Below are 19,602 nucleotides of genomic sequence, written 5' to 3'. Positions count from 1 at the left end.
CTCAGGTTTTAGAACTTAATTAAACAAAAATTAGGCTTGGCATACACAGAACCTAATCCTGATTTGCCAAATGTCATTTTAATGAAACTGAAGAATGCCAGCGCTTGCTTTTTATCGCCAAACTCTGCCAAACACCCCAGGAAGAAATTTTTAAGAAGAACATCTCCATTTACAAAAAGGTTTACAAAAGAAAACGAGCTGACCAGACCTATGTGAGGTTAACTGCTTTATTAAAAAACTATAAAAGGTATAATGGTTTTAGCAGATAGGGTCACAGGCATTTAGAAAATCCTGTTTGCATGCTAGAAGGTTGGTCTGAATCCCATTTTGGATGCACAGGGTGGGAATAAAAGGGGCAATGCTCATTTCCATGATTTGCCCACTCCCTTGTTGTTCTGTTATTCCACAGACTCTCCCTTTCTGAGAAAATGGTGCAGTCAGAAACAGCAGTTTTTGTTGGCTGCTGCTAAATATACAGGTTTTCTGTATGAGAGTAAAGGATATATAGTGTTTGTAGGTAAAGCATTACTGAGAGCTGCCATTCTGGATTCATTAAAATCATTTAACGAGTGAAACAGCTGGCATAGCTGCTACTTCCAGCAGCACTTCACTCATGACTGAACCAGTGTTTACCTTTCACTTTTTAGTAAGCTAACTGCATGCAGGGAAATAAACACAGTCTTCTCCCTACACAGCTGTTTTTTTCTGTAAGAAGTCAGGCATTGTGGTAGAATGCTGCTGCAATTTATCAGTAGAGAGAGCTGTAACAGGATGCTTATGAGTTTTATTTTTATCTCTGAAAAGGTTGATTGTACATGGGGAAGTACAACTCCCCTGAGAAGTCTTTATTTACAACCATGCAACTTCCATGGAATTGAGCAGGTTTAACTGAATGTAGAATCTGGCCATATGGTATGTTTTCTGTCAAAGTAACAATGGGTAAAATCATCTCCTAGGTACAAAGAAGCAGACAGAAAGTAGCACGTGGATAAAAACCTTGTGTACTTATGTGAGAGTAGTACCTGGTTATATGTGATTTGCTTGTTGTCACCAATACTGGGCAAAATTAATTAATTCAGGTCAAATTAGACCAAATAGTGTCGGCCAAAAATGGGGTAGAGGGGAAAGAGAAGTAAAATGTTTAATTTTAAAATTATTTTTTAATTGATTTTTTGTTTCAAAACTTTTTGTTGTTTTGTAAGTGACATAACTGAAAAAGGGTCAAATAATACAAAAATAAAATAAAAATTATTGTTTGTGGCTAATAAAATGTTTCACAGTAATTCAAAACAAATTCCTTTATAATTTTTATGTTTAACTACTAAAGTGAAAATTCCATTATTTACAGGCTATTACCATAAGGGTCTCCAAATAGGTTTCCTCCCTTCAAATCTTCCCAAGCACTACTTTGCTCTCATATCTATGTAAATTGAAAACTGAACTTCAGTGGAGTTACTCTGAAGTTTATGCCAACATAGGAGAGATGGAACCAGGCTTACTGCTTGTAAAATCCCTGTTTAAAAATAAAGTTGTTTCAGGGAGCATTAAGAAAGCAAATGAGTCAACAAACTTCTATTTCAGTTTTGACTCCCACACTTTAAAAACAGCCAAACTGATTGTTACATATTTTTAAACACAATAAGCTCCCAAGCTAGTTGTTTGTAGGCCAGTAATGCCACCATGTCTAAAGATGGCTGTTGCAATCAAATCTAATGAAAAATGTTTTGATAAAGTCTTAGGAATAAGCATGTTTTTCTTTCAACATCTAGTATGAATTTCTGTATTTTCTTGCAAAGTACTATACTCCATCTGAATAGCTTCCTTTTGATTCCTTCAGATGGGCAGACTCTCCATCTAAACCAGATTTCTCCTTCACTCTAAACACAACTGAGTCAGGAGACTCAGCTGTAACAAGTTGATCCAATAAAACATGATTGTAATTGCAACAAGTCACAACTCTCCCATGGATGAACAATTCTACCCATCCAATGCTGGTCCCAAGCCTGGGCAAAGGATGAGGGTTAGCATCAGGAAGGGCATCCAGCTGTAAAAACCTCTGCCAAATCATCACGATGCGGATCCAAGGAACAAACCTAGCTAGGGCATACCCCATTGGTAATGCATAGGATCAACACCCAGATTCTGTGGGAAAGGGAAAGGATTACTCCAATAAGGATGGGGGCAGCCAAAGAAGCCCATTCAAAGAAAGGATTTGAGAGTTGCAACACTCAATGTGGGGAGTATGAAGGACAGAAGTGGAGAAGTGGCAGATACTGGAGAGGGATTTAAACTCTTCTATAGTGTTGGAGACAAAAGAAGAAATGGAGGCGAGGGGTCCCAATCCACCCACCCCCACTCTAGCACTGGCTGGGCAAACACCAGCTGAGCTCACTCCCCTCCCTTCATCCCCCTTCCATTCTGAGGTAGCACTGGAGCTGGGAGAGGCAGTGCTGGGCTAGGGGAAGAGGCTGCCAAAATGCAGCCTCTATTGCTGGATTGCCTCCAAATTGGAGCTCAATCCCCCACCCTCCCACCCCAACAGCTAATGTCTGCTGGGTCGGGAGGATAGGTCTAAGTCATGGCGCTTTCTGTGAAGCATCATGAGTTAAACTAGGGAGCTGCACTTCTGTCTATGTCTAGAGTAGAGAGCTGTATACAGATTCTCCTTCAAGAATCCAGTATCCTCAAGAATCCTGACTATCTGAACTGGGAGTTCTGTTTCCTGCTGACTGAAAATGGCTTTGTCTACTGGCAAAATGTGGACCTGAAGAAAGCCCTTGATCTGATGTATATGCAAGAAAAACAAGGGATACCAAGGAAAAAGCATACAAATTATAACAGTGGGAGTTCATGCTCTGGTACATTGGGGCAAGCACTTCATTATAGTTTTGGCTAAAGAAGCCTACTGGTGTAGACAAACAGAAGCTGTCTCTGTATATAGGGCCAGATTTTCTTCTCTGCCTGAGGTCTGCTTGACAGAGGAGTGTAGGGGAGGGGAGAGTGCTGTCTGGGATTTGATCACAGCTCCCAGTTTTTCTGCTTGGCTTAGTCCTCACTCAGTGTACACGTTACATATTCCTTAATGGACCACTTGTCAGATGCAAACAGCTGGAATGCAACTAAGCTCCCAATACATCCCCTCTGCCCTCCATACAGTGGGAATATAAAGACATAGGATATGCTACATTTTGATCAGGCAAAAACTCTTCCATGCTGGGGAAACTCTCAGCTAGCTAGACGTGCACTGATTATAGTTCATTGATGCTACAGAAGCAGCACAAAACAAAAAACAGAACACGGAAGAGAGCCAGGATCCAATGGCTCATTTAGCCCAGGACCCTGTCTCCAACAGTGGCAGAAATGGATGCCCTTCTCCTTTCCAAACTGAAAAGCACTTCAGATGGCATTCCTACTGCTCCCAATGGAGTTTTTCCAGGTTTGGTTGTTTAAGTCAGGAAGATGTTGATTGTCTTTGATGATAAACTCCCATTATTAATTCATTTTATACAGTTAGCAGTTGAGGAAATATAATTTGTATCCTTAGCCATGGCAGACTCAGTGTGGTTCCACAGCAAAAAGACATGTAGGTACAGGCAACAAAGTTGTAAAGGGAAAGTTATACAGTCTTGAATAGCATTCAGTGAGCTCAACATGAGGAACTGGTGTGTCAGCACAAAAGCAACAGAACACATCAGTTGACTCCTCAGCAGGCTCACTGTCCTAGGTGTCTACACATTTATCCTGAAAATAGACCTTTTTTAATCAAGACAAAACAAAGGAATGATACATTTGCTAAAGCAGATGCTTGTTATGTTCTGTGTCATCCTACTCCTCTCAGTAAATCTAATGTGCTGGGCACCATCAATGCTCATGAAGTTTTAGGAGCTGAGAATGCTCGGCACCTTTTCATAGATTTCATAGACATTTTCAGGAGCTGATCAGCACAGGGCTGGGCCCTAATTAGGGCATAAGCATAATTAGGAAGTGAATCTAAAACAGTATGTTTAATCCGGCTTCTATTAAAAACAACAGAACTACTCTTGAGAAGTAGTTCAGCAGAGGTGGTGATGGCTGAAAGTGTTTGCCAAATGTTTATTGTTGACATGTTTGATTTTTCTGTCCTTTTACCAAGTTTACATTTCCTTTTTTCTTAAACTTATGACTGAATCATATTTTTATTTCAAACAGCCAAGTGGTCACTTTCAAAACAATAAAAAATAAGGTTTAATTCCTAAAGCTGAATACAATTTCATATTTTTTTATTTAAACGTGGTCTATTTATTTATATAAGGGAGCAGCCATTTTATCCTTTTTGTTGCTTTTTTCCCCATTTAGCCTTCACTCTGCTGAGAAAAGAAACACTGCCAAAGCCTGTTCATTTTCTTCTTGCCAGTAGACTCTGGATGACAGTATACTGCCATTTTCTATTTCTGCATTGTTATTTAAATGTATTCTATGATTTTTCCATGTGTACTTTAGACCACAGGTCTTATATGTATAAGCTTACTTGTACCCGTGTATTTAATATTACATTAATAGATAAACACTGAGGGTGAGATTGGCACATATGAATACTGTGCTCTGAGCTTCTAAAATTATTTTATGCATATATTGCTGTATGAAGATAGTACTGGAGAAATGAAATGTAAAATGACTAGAATTCCTTTAGTAACCCGCAAGACTTTCATGTAGGAGGATGTATATAAGGACATGTCAAAGCATATGCTTTGGTATCCTGCCTTAAGTAAGGAAGCAAAGACAACTTATAGGAACTTATGAAAGTGTGTTTGAAAGATCTTATTTGTTCACAAGGCTACCCAAAGAAATACTAACACCTTCATCAAAAATGCCATCAACAGAAAACATCCTTGTAATGGGGCAGTCTGGCCCTTTCAGTGGGAGCAGATAGCCTGTGGTAAAAGCTCAGATGTGGGCAGTTGGATTTTTAAAACCCCTGAGAGAGAGTGTTAAAAACCCCAGAAAGAGTGCGGATGTGCTAGGAAGAAGTAGTCCACAAGCAGGACCGGGACTGGGACCAGGACTGGGATGCAAACTATCTTGCCACCAGGAAGAGGCCAGTTAGAGGGCCTCTGCAATGGCCCAGAGAAGGGCTACAAATTTAGATTTGCACATCTGCTTCTTTAGTTTGTAGGATAAAGGGCTGTATTTACATTGAAAAGATGGGTTGAAGGGCCCTGTTGGAGCAAAGGCAGCCTGTAAGGCAGCAGGCTCGCTAACCTGCTTACAATCCTGTCATAAGAGAGACCGTCTTAAGGAATAGATAGATGCTCATGCAGCATTAAAGCTGTGCCTCTTGATAAATAAATTATGAAGTCTTATCATTTATTATTTTCTTTGTTCATAGCAAAGCAGTTGACTGCTTGTTGAATTACTGACACAAATATTTTCACATTCAGAACACTTTAGAAGGTATGCATATACGAAACTCTCCACATTCCCACTGGATAATGTAATTTTGGGTTTTTTTGAAGTTGAAACATAAACAAGTGCAAACAGTTAGGGGTGTGCAAAACAGGACCTATTCGATTCGGATTCAGCCCAAATTGGGAACAGTGATTTGACTCACTGATTTGGATCTCTGTCCCTGATTCAATTCAGCTGAATCCAAATCTGAAGATCTGATTCTAATTCGGAGAATCAGCGATTCAGCCATAGACACAGCTTTAAATATTTTTTCTACATCCCTCGAGGTACTAGGCAAGGCTCATGAACGCTGCGATGCTGGTACAGATGGAGCATCCCACAGGAGCATGGGGGGGCCCCCCCGTGTGCTCAGCAGTGAACCTGGAAGTGGATCCACCGGGGATCGCACTTCTGGATCCACTTCTGGATCCGCTGGGGAGTACATGGGCCCCCCCTCCCCTGCACCTGGTTCAGCGATCCCCTCGCTTGGCCCTCCCAGACCCAGGAGGCACCAGTTGCTGAGCTGGGGGGGCACGGAGGCACCCCCCCACCCCATGCTCTCCCCAGCATACCCAGAAGTTGACTGGAAGTGTTTCTGGTCCACTTCTGGCTCTGCTGCTGAGCATGCTGGGGATCCTCCCATACTGCTGTGGGATGCTCCATCCACCCCAGCATTTCAGCATTCACAAGCTGCCTGCTACCTAGAGGTATGTAGAAAAAAACATTTAAAGCTGTGTCTATGTCCAAATCGCTGAATCTTTCTGAATCTCTCCAAACTGATTCGGAGGGTTCCAATTCGATTCGGGGAGATTAAAGGGTCCTCTAATATGATCTGGATTCAGAAATTCGGCCACTGAATCGAGCCGAATTTCAGAGAAATCAAATCTTTGCACAGCCCTACAAACAGGCCAATCTCTGTGTTCAGTTTGTGAGTTCAGAGTGCCTGGTTCCACAAGACTATAAGCTGCGGACTAGTTCTTCAGTTATCATCTTTGCCACAAATCTTCAATGCAAAGGTGCCCTAAATAGACCTTACCTAGTCCTGGGGCAATTTCGTGCCTGTCCTGAGATATCTTTGAGCAGAGTGGAGCCACAATAGTGGCTGCTATACTATACCTACATCCATGTGGCTGGCACTGTGGACATGACAAGCAAAAGGGAGTATGTCCAGAGGCCCCTGTGCCCTGGTCATTTCTGGACGCTAGAATCCGTAGCAGGCCTCAGGCTACAGGTGAATGTAAGTAAGTATTGGACTGTGTAGAAAAAAACTCTGTAGGAGCAACATGAATTTGAAAATGAGGCCCTTGCTATGAAGGATAAGCTGCTTCCCCATATCTCTGTTAGATTTCTGAAGAGGACATGTTTTGGCTGAGTTTCATGAAGGAGGAAGTTAATATAGAAAGCAAAAATGAGCTCAAGAAAAGCACCACCTATTTGCCAGCAATACTGCAGGTAGCTAAACATTTGGAGAAGTATGGGAGCCTCTCGTAGGGCCTTGTTACACCTTGTACTGTAAGCCACACAAATGTTGATTGACGTGGTGCTAACATTGAACCTGCAGCAGTCACACTTGAAGACTAAAAACTCTTTTTGGCAGTCTCCCACCTGCATAGCTGTGACTTGACATTAGGGCTAGGTACAGACAGTCAAAAAGCCCAAGGCTGAATTGAGTCAGTCTTTGAAAGTCAGTCTAAATTGTAGAGATTGAACTGATACACAAATGGACACATATTCACTCTTGATTCAGGAACTGTAGCCACAGGCCTGCAGTGGCTCAAGCCAGAAGCCAGGGGGCCCTAGAGCATGCCTGCCACCCACTGCCAAAGGGGAGGGAAGAGAGAAAACCCTGGTGGAGCAGAGGGGGCATTACCAGGGCCCATGCTCTGGGCTGGGGCTCATGCTCTGCCTGGGTCGGGGGGGGAGGAGAAGGTAATGGCATTGAATTCATAAAAGCTTGAACAAGAATAGTTCTTTCTCTGAAACACTACAAACTAAAGAGCTATAAACACAGCCGCAGCAGGACTTTCAGGGCTGCTCATCACTTCCTTTTCCTGCTTCCAGGTACCTCTGGGATTTGTAGTCCACAATCGCAGCCAGCACTAAGTTTTGACAGGGCAATTCTGTCCTTGGGAAAGGTGAGTTTAACCCCCCTCCCTGGCTCCATGCTCCAGGCCCCAGCTGGGGTTTGTCTGGGGGCCAGTGAGCCAGCCAGTGAGGCCAGCCATCACTGTCCCTGCTAAGGAGCAGAGGGGTGGGGCAAACAGCACATCCATGCCCTGGCCTTTAAAGCATGCTGGGATGCTGGGGGACTCTGATTTAACTTAAACCAGGAAGGTAGTGGTCTGGTAAGCAGGACTTGTAAGCCAAGACAGGCTTCTATCCCTGCTCTATGGGCAGGGATGTAAGAGATGGGGAGGGAGGGGGCAGTAGGAACATGTAACTGTCAATGTCACCTGCTTCCTTTGGAGCCTGGTGCGGGTAAAGTGGGTGTCCTGGTGGCTTCCAGAAGAGAAGAGCAGCTTTCAGCTGACAGGAGTCTGTTAAAACTCATTTATTAATCTAACTACAAGTGGCATAACTAGGAGAGGGCAATAGGGGCTCTGACTTCGGGGTGGAGGGTATGAAAAAAAGTGGCTACTACTGGCAGATGCCCCTTCACAGTCACAATCACAAGCCAGAAGTCATGGCTGTCACTTTGTCCCAGGCACCAGGGCACATCCCTACACTGCTGACTGCAGGTATGGATTCCAGAAGACCCCTGCTGAGCTAAGGTGCATGGCAGGGCACTTGTACGTATGTCAGAGGTTAAGCTCCCTAAATTGAAATGGTGGTTTTTAATTGTGGTGATTAAAAGGCCACCATTTCAATTTAGGGACTCCTATCATTCTTATGGTAATGGCCCCAATCCTTTTTTTTTTTTTTTTTTAATGTGAAACCTGCCCACCTCTCCTAAAGCTGTGGAACAAGCTGCCAGTGGGTAGAATGACCCCTGAGCTGCAGGGGCCCAGTCCTTCCCTCTACAGAGGCTGTGCTCCCAAGGCTACCCAGGCAGGCTGCTAGCAGGCCAGGGGCAGCCCCATCTCAGGAGCCACCCAATACAATGTTTCTCCAAGCCCACCTGGGCTTCCAGTGCACCATGCACCACCCCCACCAACTTCTCCGGCTGCCAGAATACCCAGCCACCCTCCTGCTGCCTCCCCACGCTGCCCCAGAGCAAGGCAGCCCATTCACAAGTGGTGGGAAGGTGGCAGGGACAGCGCACTGGGTGCTGCTCCCCAGGCAGGCTTGGTAAAGAACTGGATCTGGTGGGTGCTGGCACTGTCACCATGGAGGGAACTGGGGCCCCCCAGAGCTCACAGGCCACTTAGCCCACTGGCAGCTCACATGAGCAGGCTCTGTTGGAAAAGAAAAAAGTGGTGCGGGGCCCAATCAGGTTTTGTTTGTTTGTTTGTTTGTTTGGGTTTGTTTGTTTGTTTGTTTTCTGGGGGGGGTTGTGGATCCTGCCTGCAGCTGGGGGTAAGCTGCCGGCAGGCTGAGTGGCCTTTGAGCTGTGGGGGTTCTGGTCCTTCCCTCTATGGGGAGGTGTCACGGGGGCACTTGGGTGCCCCGTGCCTAAAAGGAAATGAAGAGAGCTGCCAATCACCAGGGCAGCCCAGGTGCCGGTTGCTGGGGCAACCAGGCAGGTCATGTGGCCAGAAGGGGGCAGGGCCGGGCCTTTACAAACAGCCCAGGCCGGAGCCTAGAGAGCAGTTCCCTTCTGGCAGGTGCAGGTGCAGGCGCAGGTGCAGGCGCAGGTGCAGGTGCAGGTGCAGGCGCAGGCGCAGGCTGAGTCGGGGGTTGCAGCCTGAACATGCTGACCAGATGCAATGATGCGGGAGAGTGCAAACCCTAAGGGAGGTACGGTTGGGAGCCAGGGTGGCTTGAAGTTTATGCTATAAGCCTGGAGGCTCCTTGTTGTTTATGCTGTAGCCGTTTGGCCCATGGTTGAGTTACTGTTATACCGGAGGACTGGGTGAGGCTGTAGGGGTGTGAGGAGGCCTCACGGGAGCTCCCCAGTTGCTTGGGGGTTCCTGGTGCCCAGTGCGGCACAGTGAGCGTTGCCGGGCAGGCACAGCTGTCCACGCTGGAGAGGTGCGGTGTGTGGGGTGTAGAGACCCCAGCCCGGGAGGGCGGGGTTTTGCCCAGTGGGGTGAACGACCCTGAGAAGGGTCAGGGGCTAGGCACGGCTACGGGCCACCTGAGCCCCAAGTGCGGGAAGCGCGCGAGCTAGGCCCGAGAAGGCGGGTCTGGGGGGGCCAGGTAAGGCTAAGGCCGCCTGAGCCCCGACCATGGGAAGCCCCCAGAGGGGGCAAAGAAGTGTGGCGTAGGCCCCAGAGGGGGCGAAGAAGCGCGGCGTAGGCCAGGGACCCCGATAGAGGGGCACAGGCTGTGTGACTAGCCCAAAGGGCGCCGATAAAGGGCCGTGGGTCATGTGGCAAGCCCAGAGGCGCTGGTAAGAGGGGCGTAAGTTGCATGAGCAGCCCAGGGGCGCCTGTGAAGGGGCGCCAGGCACATAATAAGTCTAGGAACGCCTGAGAGGGATGTCAGGGTGTGACCAGCCTAGGGGCGCCAGGTGTGTAGCGAGCCCAAGGGTGCCAGAGAGGGGCACCAGGGCGTGACGAGCCCAGGGGCCCCAGAGAGGGTGCTAGAGGGTGAGGGACCTAATAACGTCCAGGGACAACTGCAAGGCTTGGGGTGTGCTGGAGGGGAGGTAGGAGGCACGCATTGCCCATAAGGCTGGGGTTGTTGGAACACCCCATTGGGAACGGAGGTAACACCAGCGTGGTGTCTAAGGTGAAAGTAGGCAGCCTCCCATACTGAACTTAGAACATCAAAGACATGGCGGGCAAGTTGAGGGTGCTGGATCACCTTAATTGACACGGCAGGGGGCGCTAGCGAGCTCACGGCCGCTCTCAGGCCCCACTCCATGACAGGAGGCCACCTGGGGCCACCTGCATGGGCTGCTAGTAGGCTGGATGCTGCCCCAACTTGGAGGCAGCACCTGCCGGATCCAACTCCAAAAATGGGCAATTTTTGTCTCATGTACAAGCGCCCTTACAAGCAGCTGAGCAATCTCTCACTGACCTGGGGTATGTCTACACTACATCCACAGTGATCCTGAGGACACCTCCAAGAACCAAGCTTGACCATCTTCTATTCTATCACTATTCAGAAAAAGCTGCAAGTTAAAAATTATTGCCACCCAAGAGTCTGTCTTCACTAAAAAGTTTCTCCTGGTGATTGGCTCCCAGATCTGACTGCCTGTGAGCAGGGTCACACCATAACATTTTTAATGCCATTTAAACCTGAAACTTAACAGGCTTGTAAGGCTGTCTGCTAGTTTAAAGCCCCCTAGAATGGTTCAACAAGGTACTTGGAAAGTCGAGCACTATTTTGAACCAGTTCACCAAGTGTTCCATGACACAGGTCTAGTCAGTCCTGTAAGCATCCCATACTGCATCACTTCTCAATGCTCCCCCCTCCCTGCCACTACAGTTTGCTGTTCTGAAACACAGCCAGAACCTTACTGACCCTTTTGTTTCTCCCTTTGTTGGCACTTTTTATTAATGAGCTCCTTTGCACTGCTTGTTCAGTAAAAGTTATCTTTCTAACAATCAGCTGTGTCCTCATTCCCTACTGAACCACTGTCCCTCATCATGCACCCCTCAGCCATTGGGACTCCAAAGCCATTGGTCTGAGCACTCCCCCACCAACCCAAGCCAGGCAAGCATGGATATTCACTGCTGCCCTCTGGTGCTGGAGTCACAGTGCATCATACAACTGTGAACCAGTTTCTAGTCAATGACATTCAAGAGCGATTCAGTTGTTGTGTATGTCCACACCTGCATTAGCCATACCCAGGAGCAAGTATTCTATGGCCAAACCCTATCACTGTTATTGTTCCTACACTGTTTCAGTGTTCACCAATCTGTGAGGGTCTCAGGATACATTTACAGATCTCAGTGCAGAGAGAAACTGAGATAGCTCCCAAATTCCAAAACAGAAGAGCTACATTGTGCAATACTATATCCTGGGCACTCTGCTAGCTTTTGTATCTCTATGCTGCATTGCCTTGCACAATGCAGGCAGCCCTTAGGGATCTTTCCCATTCAGTTGTGTCAAATGCAGAAAAACTTGTCTTAGTGTATCACTGAGGAGGAATTGAGAAGAACTGGAAGACTATTATCACTCAAGTGAATTTTGCCTAGATCCTGACTGTGAAGTCATACTGGGTGCAGACCATGAGTGACTGGTGCCTCCTGAATCTTGGGGGGGGGTCACCCACCGAAGCCGCCGATGATGCCCTACCAACAGTATCAGTGTTGGCTGTCAGGTGGGGCACTGGCCCCATCGTTGGACGCATGTGAACCTCCGTGCACCCCCTACCAGTCTATGGTGCAGACAGAAGTTATAGTTATCGCACAATCGGCCCCCTGAAAATGCTCTACAGCTATGCCATGACATGCATGGTTGCAGAGCACTTTGAAAGTGGCCAATCACGCAACAAATTACAGTGGAGAGCCTTAAGGAATTTGTGTTCTCTAAGGTCAGTTTGTCAGCACGATTTGGGCTGGGCTGCATTAACCCAGCCCTGCCTCCAGTTCTGTCTGCAGGAAGAGTGAAAAGAGGAAAGAGGGGGTGCGGGAGTTGTGGGCTGGGGTTTGCCTACCCAGAGCTGGAGCAGGGGTGAGTGGATTGGAGTCCCCCACTCCTGCCTTGTGGCTCCCCTGCCCCACTCCTTCATTTCAGGCCAGACAAACCCTAACCCCCGGCTCCCCTCCATCCCCCTCCCTTCCTGCAGACAGCACTGGAGTTGGGAGCAGAAGCAAGGCTGCATGAGCCCAGCCCTAATCATGGGGCAGGAAGGGAGGCTCAATCCCCCACAACCTAACAGGCAAACTTCTAGAGGGGGTCTAAACTTTTAGAGGGGGGCACTCTAACTCATGGCATTTTATGCAAAGCACCATGAGTTAGAGTGGGGACCTGCACATCTGTCAGAGCCCTCTGGAACTCATGCTCTGATCCACAGCTGTAAGTCAAGTAAGTTAAGCCCTCAAAAATGGATTAAATTGGGTTTATGTGGATGCATCTACATATGTGCTTTATTGTGCAATAGACTAATTTACTGTGTGGTGAAGTGTCACTGTATATACATGCATGGCAGTTGGGCGAGTACAGCCTAATTTACAGCACTGTCATATAGTCCCATCAGATGCAGGTACTATCCAGTGATGTAGTAAATTACTGCACTTAAACACATATTTAGAAAGTGACATTGGGATTAGTTTACTCTTGCTCAACTTTCACCGGAGTTTATTCAATCACATTATTTGCATATGTAAACATGTCCTGTGTGATCATAGTGGGTTTTAGGCTAAAACTCTGTGTTATGTGTTATTTGTTATGTGCAGTATTGACATACCTCAGCCTAAAATAGTCTGGGTAGGAACCTAACTTACAGCCCTTTACATATCACATCTATAGTCAGCTCATAATTCACAGCAAACTAACTTGCATTCCTCTGCTTCTTTTTTCCTCATTCTAATTTCTGAATTCTAGAGCTGAGAAAATAGGTTCATTAGAGAAATTATTCATTGTGAATCATTTATCCACCCACAGGATATCTAGTGACAGATTGCAATTTCCTTGATTTTTGCCTGTTATTTGAAAATATTCTATGATTTTTGGTATTTTTTAGCTTATATGCATGAATAATAAAGCTTCCTCTTGCAGTATACAAGATGCTTTATATACCATTGAGGCTATTCACTGTAATTGGTCAGATAAATCACACAATTTGTTCCAGTTTCTTCTCGGACTGAAGGCTATATCCAAAAAAGGACTAAGTATCTGAAGTACAACCTAGGTAGAATTTAGGTGCAAACCACAAAATTCCTCCCTAGCCACTTGAGTATCTGATACCCTGCAGGTAACTACATTTCCAACTGTATAATCACTAAGGATCCTAAAGTTCTAGTGCCACACATGCTCAGAAGCACTGCATCTTGGCAGAGCTGAGCACCATGGCACCTAAATCCCTCCTAATGCCCCTTGGGTTCACAAATTAATTGTTCCTGACTCTAGGTACTCTTATGGGCTTAATCTTGTCAGTGTGTTCAGACCATGTGTAACACACACTAACAGTAATGAGCTGAGCACAGCAACCACTTCCATTTAAAAACTGGCTGAGAAATGAGATGAAAAGGGAGGGGTGCTGGTGCTTTCCTGTAATAAAGGAGTGGTTAGAACATTTGCCCAAGATGTAGGAGACCGGTTCAAGATTTTTCAGTCAGGTGATCAGTCACCTAACACGCTGGCATTGCAATGATCAGCTTTGTCACACCTGTACCCCTTTGTGGACCCGGGCCTGAGGATATCAGCTTTTGTAACATTGTGGCAAATGTCAAGTCCAAGTCTACAGCTGGTCTATACATACATGCATCCTTGGCATTTTCTTTCTGCAAAACTTGGAAGATTATGCTTGAGCACATAGTTAGTCATGTAAAGTAGACATCTAAGCAGCATAAACATGGCAGACATGAGATGGTTTAATAATGTTAGGCTATGTTCCTGGGGACTTGTATGTAGAATTTACCCAACTGTATTTCTTAATTTCTACTCCTGTGGCACCTTGGAGATTGGTACTGTTTATTCTTGCCCTGATTCACTGGTTAGATTCATTCTAACTGATGTATTTACACTGTAAAGCACATGCTTAAAAACCACCCAAATGCCCTTTGAAAGGTTGTTGTTTTCCATATGCTTACCAGAGGTGCTAGCTATACGGTAACAACATTTAATACATGCAAAATATACTGAACATAAGAAATAAACAATAGACTTCTCATGGGGACATTAGAAAAGAACTGCATAACTGAGTTATAAAACAACACACAATTTTGGGACTGTGGGTTCAGCCATCTGTTTTTGTCTTTGCTTTTTTTCTTGAAGCAAAATCTCACAGGATGGCAGAATCAGGACCTTTATTTTTTGGTTTTATAAGCATGTAAAGTGTCTTTAACTCCCAATCTTTACATCTATCCCTTTTCCTTATACTGTTATCATCATTGCTGGAAAATAAAATAAGATTTGGACAATCTGATCCTATTATCTGACTCAGACAGACAATATATTTAGGGTCAGATTTTGGCTTTAGTCTCTATCCTGTGATAGAGAGAATGCAAAATGTTACACTGCTATGAAAGCCAATGAAATAATTTTAACCATCTCAGGAAGAATTTTTCCTTGGACTACAAAAAAGTGAATGGCAGAATAGCAGCTCTATCACCCTAAGCATTTTCCCAAAAAAACCTGTTCTTCATCCATAGGCAGGAATGAGGGAGAAGAGATCCCTGTGTTTACCCAAATCCCTTATGCGTACATGGATGAGCATAAATCAGTCCTTATCTGTATTCGCTTGACACTGAAGCAGTCTTGTGCTTGACAATTGACTTTGTGAGAGACATGAATAGTACCAGTGTTTAAAAATGGTAATGCAAATGCAAGACTTTTGATTGGGTGTATTATTGGAAAAAGGTGTGTTCTTGTCTAACTTTTGACCATGAATTCTTTCTAAAGTTTACTACTTGAGGAAATATTTAGAACACATCCTCCACTGTCAGGTTGCATCCTAAAATTATTTTTTTTCCTAGGGATAAGTACCCCTATGTTAGTTCTCTATTTTAAAAATATCTATGAATTTAAAATGCTGAATCACATTTTAATCAATGACTTCTTAAATAGACACTATTTACATGGATCGTAAGGACATACTCACCTTCAGAAATGGCTAGATGTAAAATAAAAGATCTCCCCAATCATCAGTCCCATCCCCGGGTACAATATCTAAAAACATCAAACATGCAGTGCACAAGAGAGATGCAGTAGAGAAATACGACAGGGTAGATGGCCACAGAACCAGACAGGAGTGCAAAGAGAATGAATGAATATTTTAAAACATCAAACAGAGATCAAAACAGGAAATAAATCTAAATGTACACAGCATAACTCAACACTACAGGAAGCATCATCAATATAAGGACAAGGTATGTTAAGACATGAGTCAGAGTCAACCTCTAAAATCTGTGTGCACAGCCGTGTTTTTGAGTAAACTGGTGTTATATTTTGCACTGTTAGAGTTTGGTCAGACTTAGCATAATTTGATTAGTCTCCTTATAGGTTTATCTTGTTGCAGGTTTCATGTGGCATTTTGCAGAAGATAAAAGCAAAGCTGAGGACCTCTTTGATAAGAAGAAAAATATCCTGTCCTACATATGCCTGATTCAGAATGAAAAATATAAACTTTCCATCAATAAATCCATAGGATTTTGCAACCTGTACATGTTTTACATTCTTTTACACATAAAATCAGGCAGGCTTAAGGTGAACATATGACATGTTTAAAATAAAGGGACAATGCCACCTACTTGCAATCTCATTTTTCTTAAATACAGAAATCACAGACACATGGGAAGTAACACCTGTGTGCTTGGGGGTGAACCCTGCATCTGCCTCCAATGTCACTAAGACCTAACTGCTGCTGAGCCAATACAGTCACACACAGTGGAAAGAACTGAATTTGAGAAGGCTCACATCATGTTTGCTGCAGACGACCTAGGACTGCAAAAACAGAAGATGGCTGGGTAGGGGCTTGTGTGAGGAATGGATCAACCACTGGTTACTTCACCTCTGTGCAGTAGTGCAGACATGCCTGACACTTGGCTGCAGCTACAGAGCAGTTCTTTATCTCACCAAGCCCTCCTGCACCAAATCTGGCTAACTGGGCAAGCAGCACAGAATAATATTTAGTTGTCATGTGGGCTGAGACAAATGCAGTGCAACTGCAGAAAGCACAGTTAATTTTTTTTACTTTAGCTTCATTTTATCTGGTCTACCCACCAAAACTTTACCTAGCAAAGCAAAAACAAATTATATTAAGGGTCCCAATGTATTGGGAGCTTTATAAAATGTTTAAACCAATATTATTATTTCAAACCTTAGCTGTAAGTCTCAATCCTAGGCTTCATTAGGGGTAAAAAATGTGTGGGTCATAAGATAAAATGTAATATCACTTTTCAAATTAAAAAAAAAAATCACAAGAACTAGCAATTCATTTGAGTCCAGCAGCAGAAAAGGGGGAATATTTAATTACTTGCTCCCACAGCACAGTTTCACATAATAGGAAGAAAATTAATTGCAGCTAATGGTCTTTTAAAGGCCCAGGGGAGGAAAACACTGAAAGCCTGATCCTGCACTGACTTCAGTGCAAACTCTGGTGACACAGAAATGGTAGGTGATGGCATTGAAAGCTCTCATGTAAATTATACAGCAGCTTACCACCTCTTTCCCCTTCCTCCCTCCCATTTTTAATTCTTTTCTTCAGGGAGAGTGCAACATGAAAACTAAGTCTAGTCTTGCACAGACCTACATACTTGTCACTGGATAAATGTAGTCAAAGGACTATGGATAAATATTAAAGATTTGTAAGATGGCAGCCTGAGTCTGACAATCACCATCCTCTTCTTACTCTTTCTTTTCCTTTCTTCCCATTCGTCCTCCAAAAAGGATTGTCATAATGAAGGAAAGTAATCACTTTCCCCATTATCCTTAATGAACTGTGATTGTATAAACAAGCTTGTGATTTTTATAATTATATTTTAAAACCAATTAGGTTTTAAAACCCCAATAGGGCCTTACAAAATTGATTTTATGAAGGGCACTGGGATATTATTGCAATAAAATACTCCCTAATATTTCAAGTGTCTAAAGCACAACATTGGAGACTGGGAATAGGGTAGTGCACATAAGCAGCAGTTTGATGACACCACACTACCATTTTTTCCTAATGGTCTTGCTTCCATTAAGAGGAGTTTTGTCATTGGTACCATCTGGCTCATATTTACAAGGTTGGCATTGTTCCAAACCACAAAATATTGTTTAACTCTGAGTTAACGTTATATATGATTTGATATAATGCACATCGGTATCTAACTTTTCCAAACAGGTTCAAATATCTCTGGCATCTTTTCCTTTACTCTTGATGATAACTTATCTTTATCATAAGCCATATTCTTATAACTATACAGATAAAAGCAAACAGTTCTTGGCTAAAGTCTGTTTGGCTTAGAGACAACAAATTGCCTATGAGTAATTTACAACTGAAAGGTGTATTACACAGACAGCTGACTATAGATAAGTGCAGATTCTCAATCCTCCTGGTTGCCTTTAACTCCCATTTAAGTCAGTCAGAGCTACAGTTCACAGTGCTACAGGTTATCACATAATCCAGACATATTCTGTCTATGATCTAGAACCTGAAGCACACATTAAAACTCTTTGCAGTGCATGACCAGTAAATATAAAGCTGTGTTTAATTTAAACAAAAATACATTTAGACTTTCAGTGTGGGATATACCTTGGAGTGGGGGGTGTGGATTATAGGTGCATCTAACTCTGACTATGTGCAAAATAATGTATCCAACTACTGAAAATATTTTTACAATGAGGTGATTAGTGCCTCATTCAACTAGCAATTTTGGCAAGCACTCTAAAGACAGGATGTCACAGACAGATACAGGCACAGGATCACAAGAGTCAGTCACAAGAGCAAACATTGGTAGGGTGACATAAGAATTTCAAACGCATGCAAAGAAAGCTGTCAAGGAGATGCTGAGTAAATGCATAAGCCATCTTAGAAGCTGCAGTAGAATTCAACTGCCAGTGCTTACCCACTAAGTACACCAAGAACCAGGTTAAGTACGAAAAATGAGCCAAGGATGATAAGACTAACAAAATAGATCCATGGCCATTCACATCCTATTGCATCATTTACCTGTAAAATGTAAGGAAATAAGTTATGATCAGCCATTCATTAAACAGCAGAGTCCTTTTTTACAGCTGCCAGATCACGTAGGTGTTCATTATTTCAACACAGACTTTCCTTTTAGAACCTCATCTATAAAAATTAGCTTCTCTTCACCCTCTACCTTTTTTCTCATTCACCTATTAGGAAAAGAGAAAATAGTTACCTTCCTGAATGCTGAGAAATGTATAAAATCTGTTCAGCATTTGTCTTAGTTAATTTTTATGACAAGCAGACTCATATTTAATTTCTGTACTCATCCCATCAACCTACAGATCAGATTCTAAGTCCTATAACAGAAGATAAGCTTTAAACTGTCATCTTTATATGAATGGAAAGACATTTGTAAGTTTCATTATAACTAAACCTCAATTTAGTTATGAATAGGAAGAATATAGGCAGGTAATCCTTTTTTTTAAATAAATATTTGATTTTGATAACTGTACATTATTTTTCAGGGGCCATGTTTCAGCTGTTTTAAGCTGTTTCTGTTCCAACTTTATGGCATTTTTGCAGAGCAGAAAGAAAGAAAGCTTTTTAAACTATGTCAACACTTCATGATTGATATGTCACCTGCATAATCTAACCTGTGTGTTCATGGCAACTGAATTCAGGACTCTGCTTTCATGATGAAAAAGGTGTATGCTTACCCGCTCAATACACCAAGAACAAGATTTAGTACGAAAAATGACCCAAAGATGACGAGACTGACAAAATACACCCATGGCAATTCAAATCCCATAGCATCATTCATCTGTAAGAAATAAGATGATCTTATAGAAGTAGATTACTATAGTATGTAATAAGGAAGAATCAGAGAAAAAGAAATGCAAGTGAGATAGTGTTGTACACATTCCCCTTCACATTCATCAGAGACCAACAGGAAGAGGAGTAAGGCACTAACCACATTCACGTCACATTCCCAGCACACACTGAAAAGAAAGAGTGAATATTTCATAGCTTTTCAAATCAAAACTATGTTACCAAATATGTAAAGGTAGCAAGCAGTAATTTAGTTATTTAATGTTTAACATATGATTCCAATTTGCACATTATTTCTTCTAACTATAAAACATAATGAAACAAAGTAAAAATCTATTGAGAATATTTGGGATTTTTTTTGTCTTTAATGTCAGCATACTTCTTACCTATAGCTACTCACAAATTTCTTTAACAAAATACATACAAAAAGGCAAAACATATACATTTCAATAATATAATTTTCCCAATATTTTTTCTGTGGCAAGATTTTCCAATAAACTCCTACCACAATACTG

At 43.3% G+C, this 19,602-nt stretch overlaps 1 protein-coding gene across 1 annotated transcript in view; it reads right to left on the bottom strand.

Annotated features, from left to right (window-relative positions):
- CACNA1D (calcium voltage-gated channel subunit alpha1 D) overlaps positions 1-19,602 on the bottom strand; it is a 432,804-nt gene that overhangs the window by 197,432 nt on the left and 215,770 nt on the right. Inside the window, exon 8 of the mRNA XM_090022496.1 lies at positions 18,976-19,079. Within this exon, the coding sequence (XP_089878622.1) occupies positions 18,976-19,079 (104 nt within the window). The remainder of the gene's footprint in view (positions 1-18,975; positions 19,080-19,602) is intronic.

Source organism: Crocodylus siamensis, chromosome 11, assembly GCF_052110815.1.
Source record: "Crocodylus siamensis isolate JL-2025a chromosome 11, ASM5211081v1, whole genome shotgun sequence".
Taxonomy (NCBI): Eukaryota; Metazoa; Chordata; order Crocodylia; family Crocodylidae; genus Crocodylus; species Crocodylus siamensis.
Note: the sequence above shows the minus strand (reverse complement) of the source record. Positions and strands in the feature narration are given on the sequence as shown.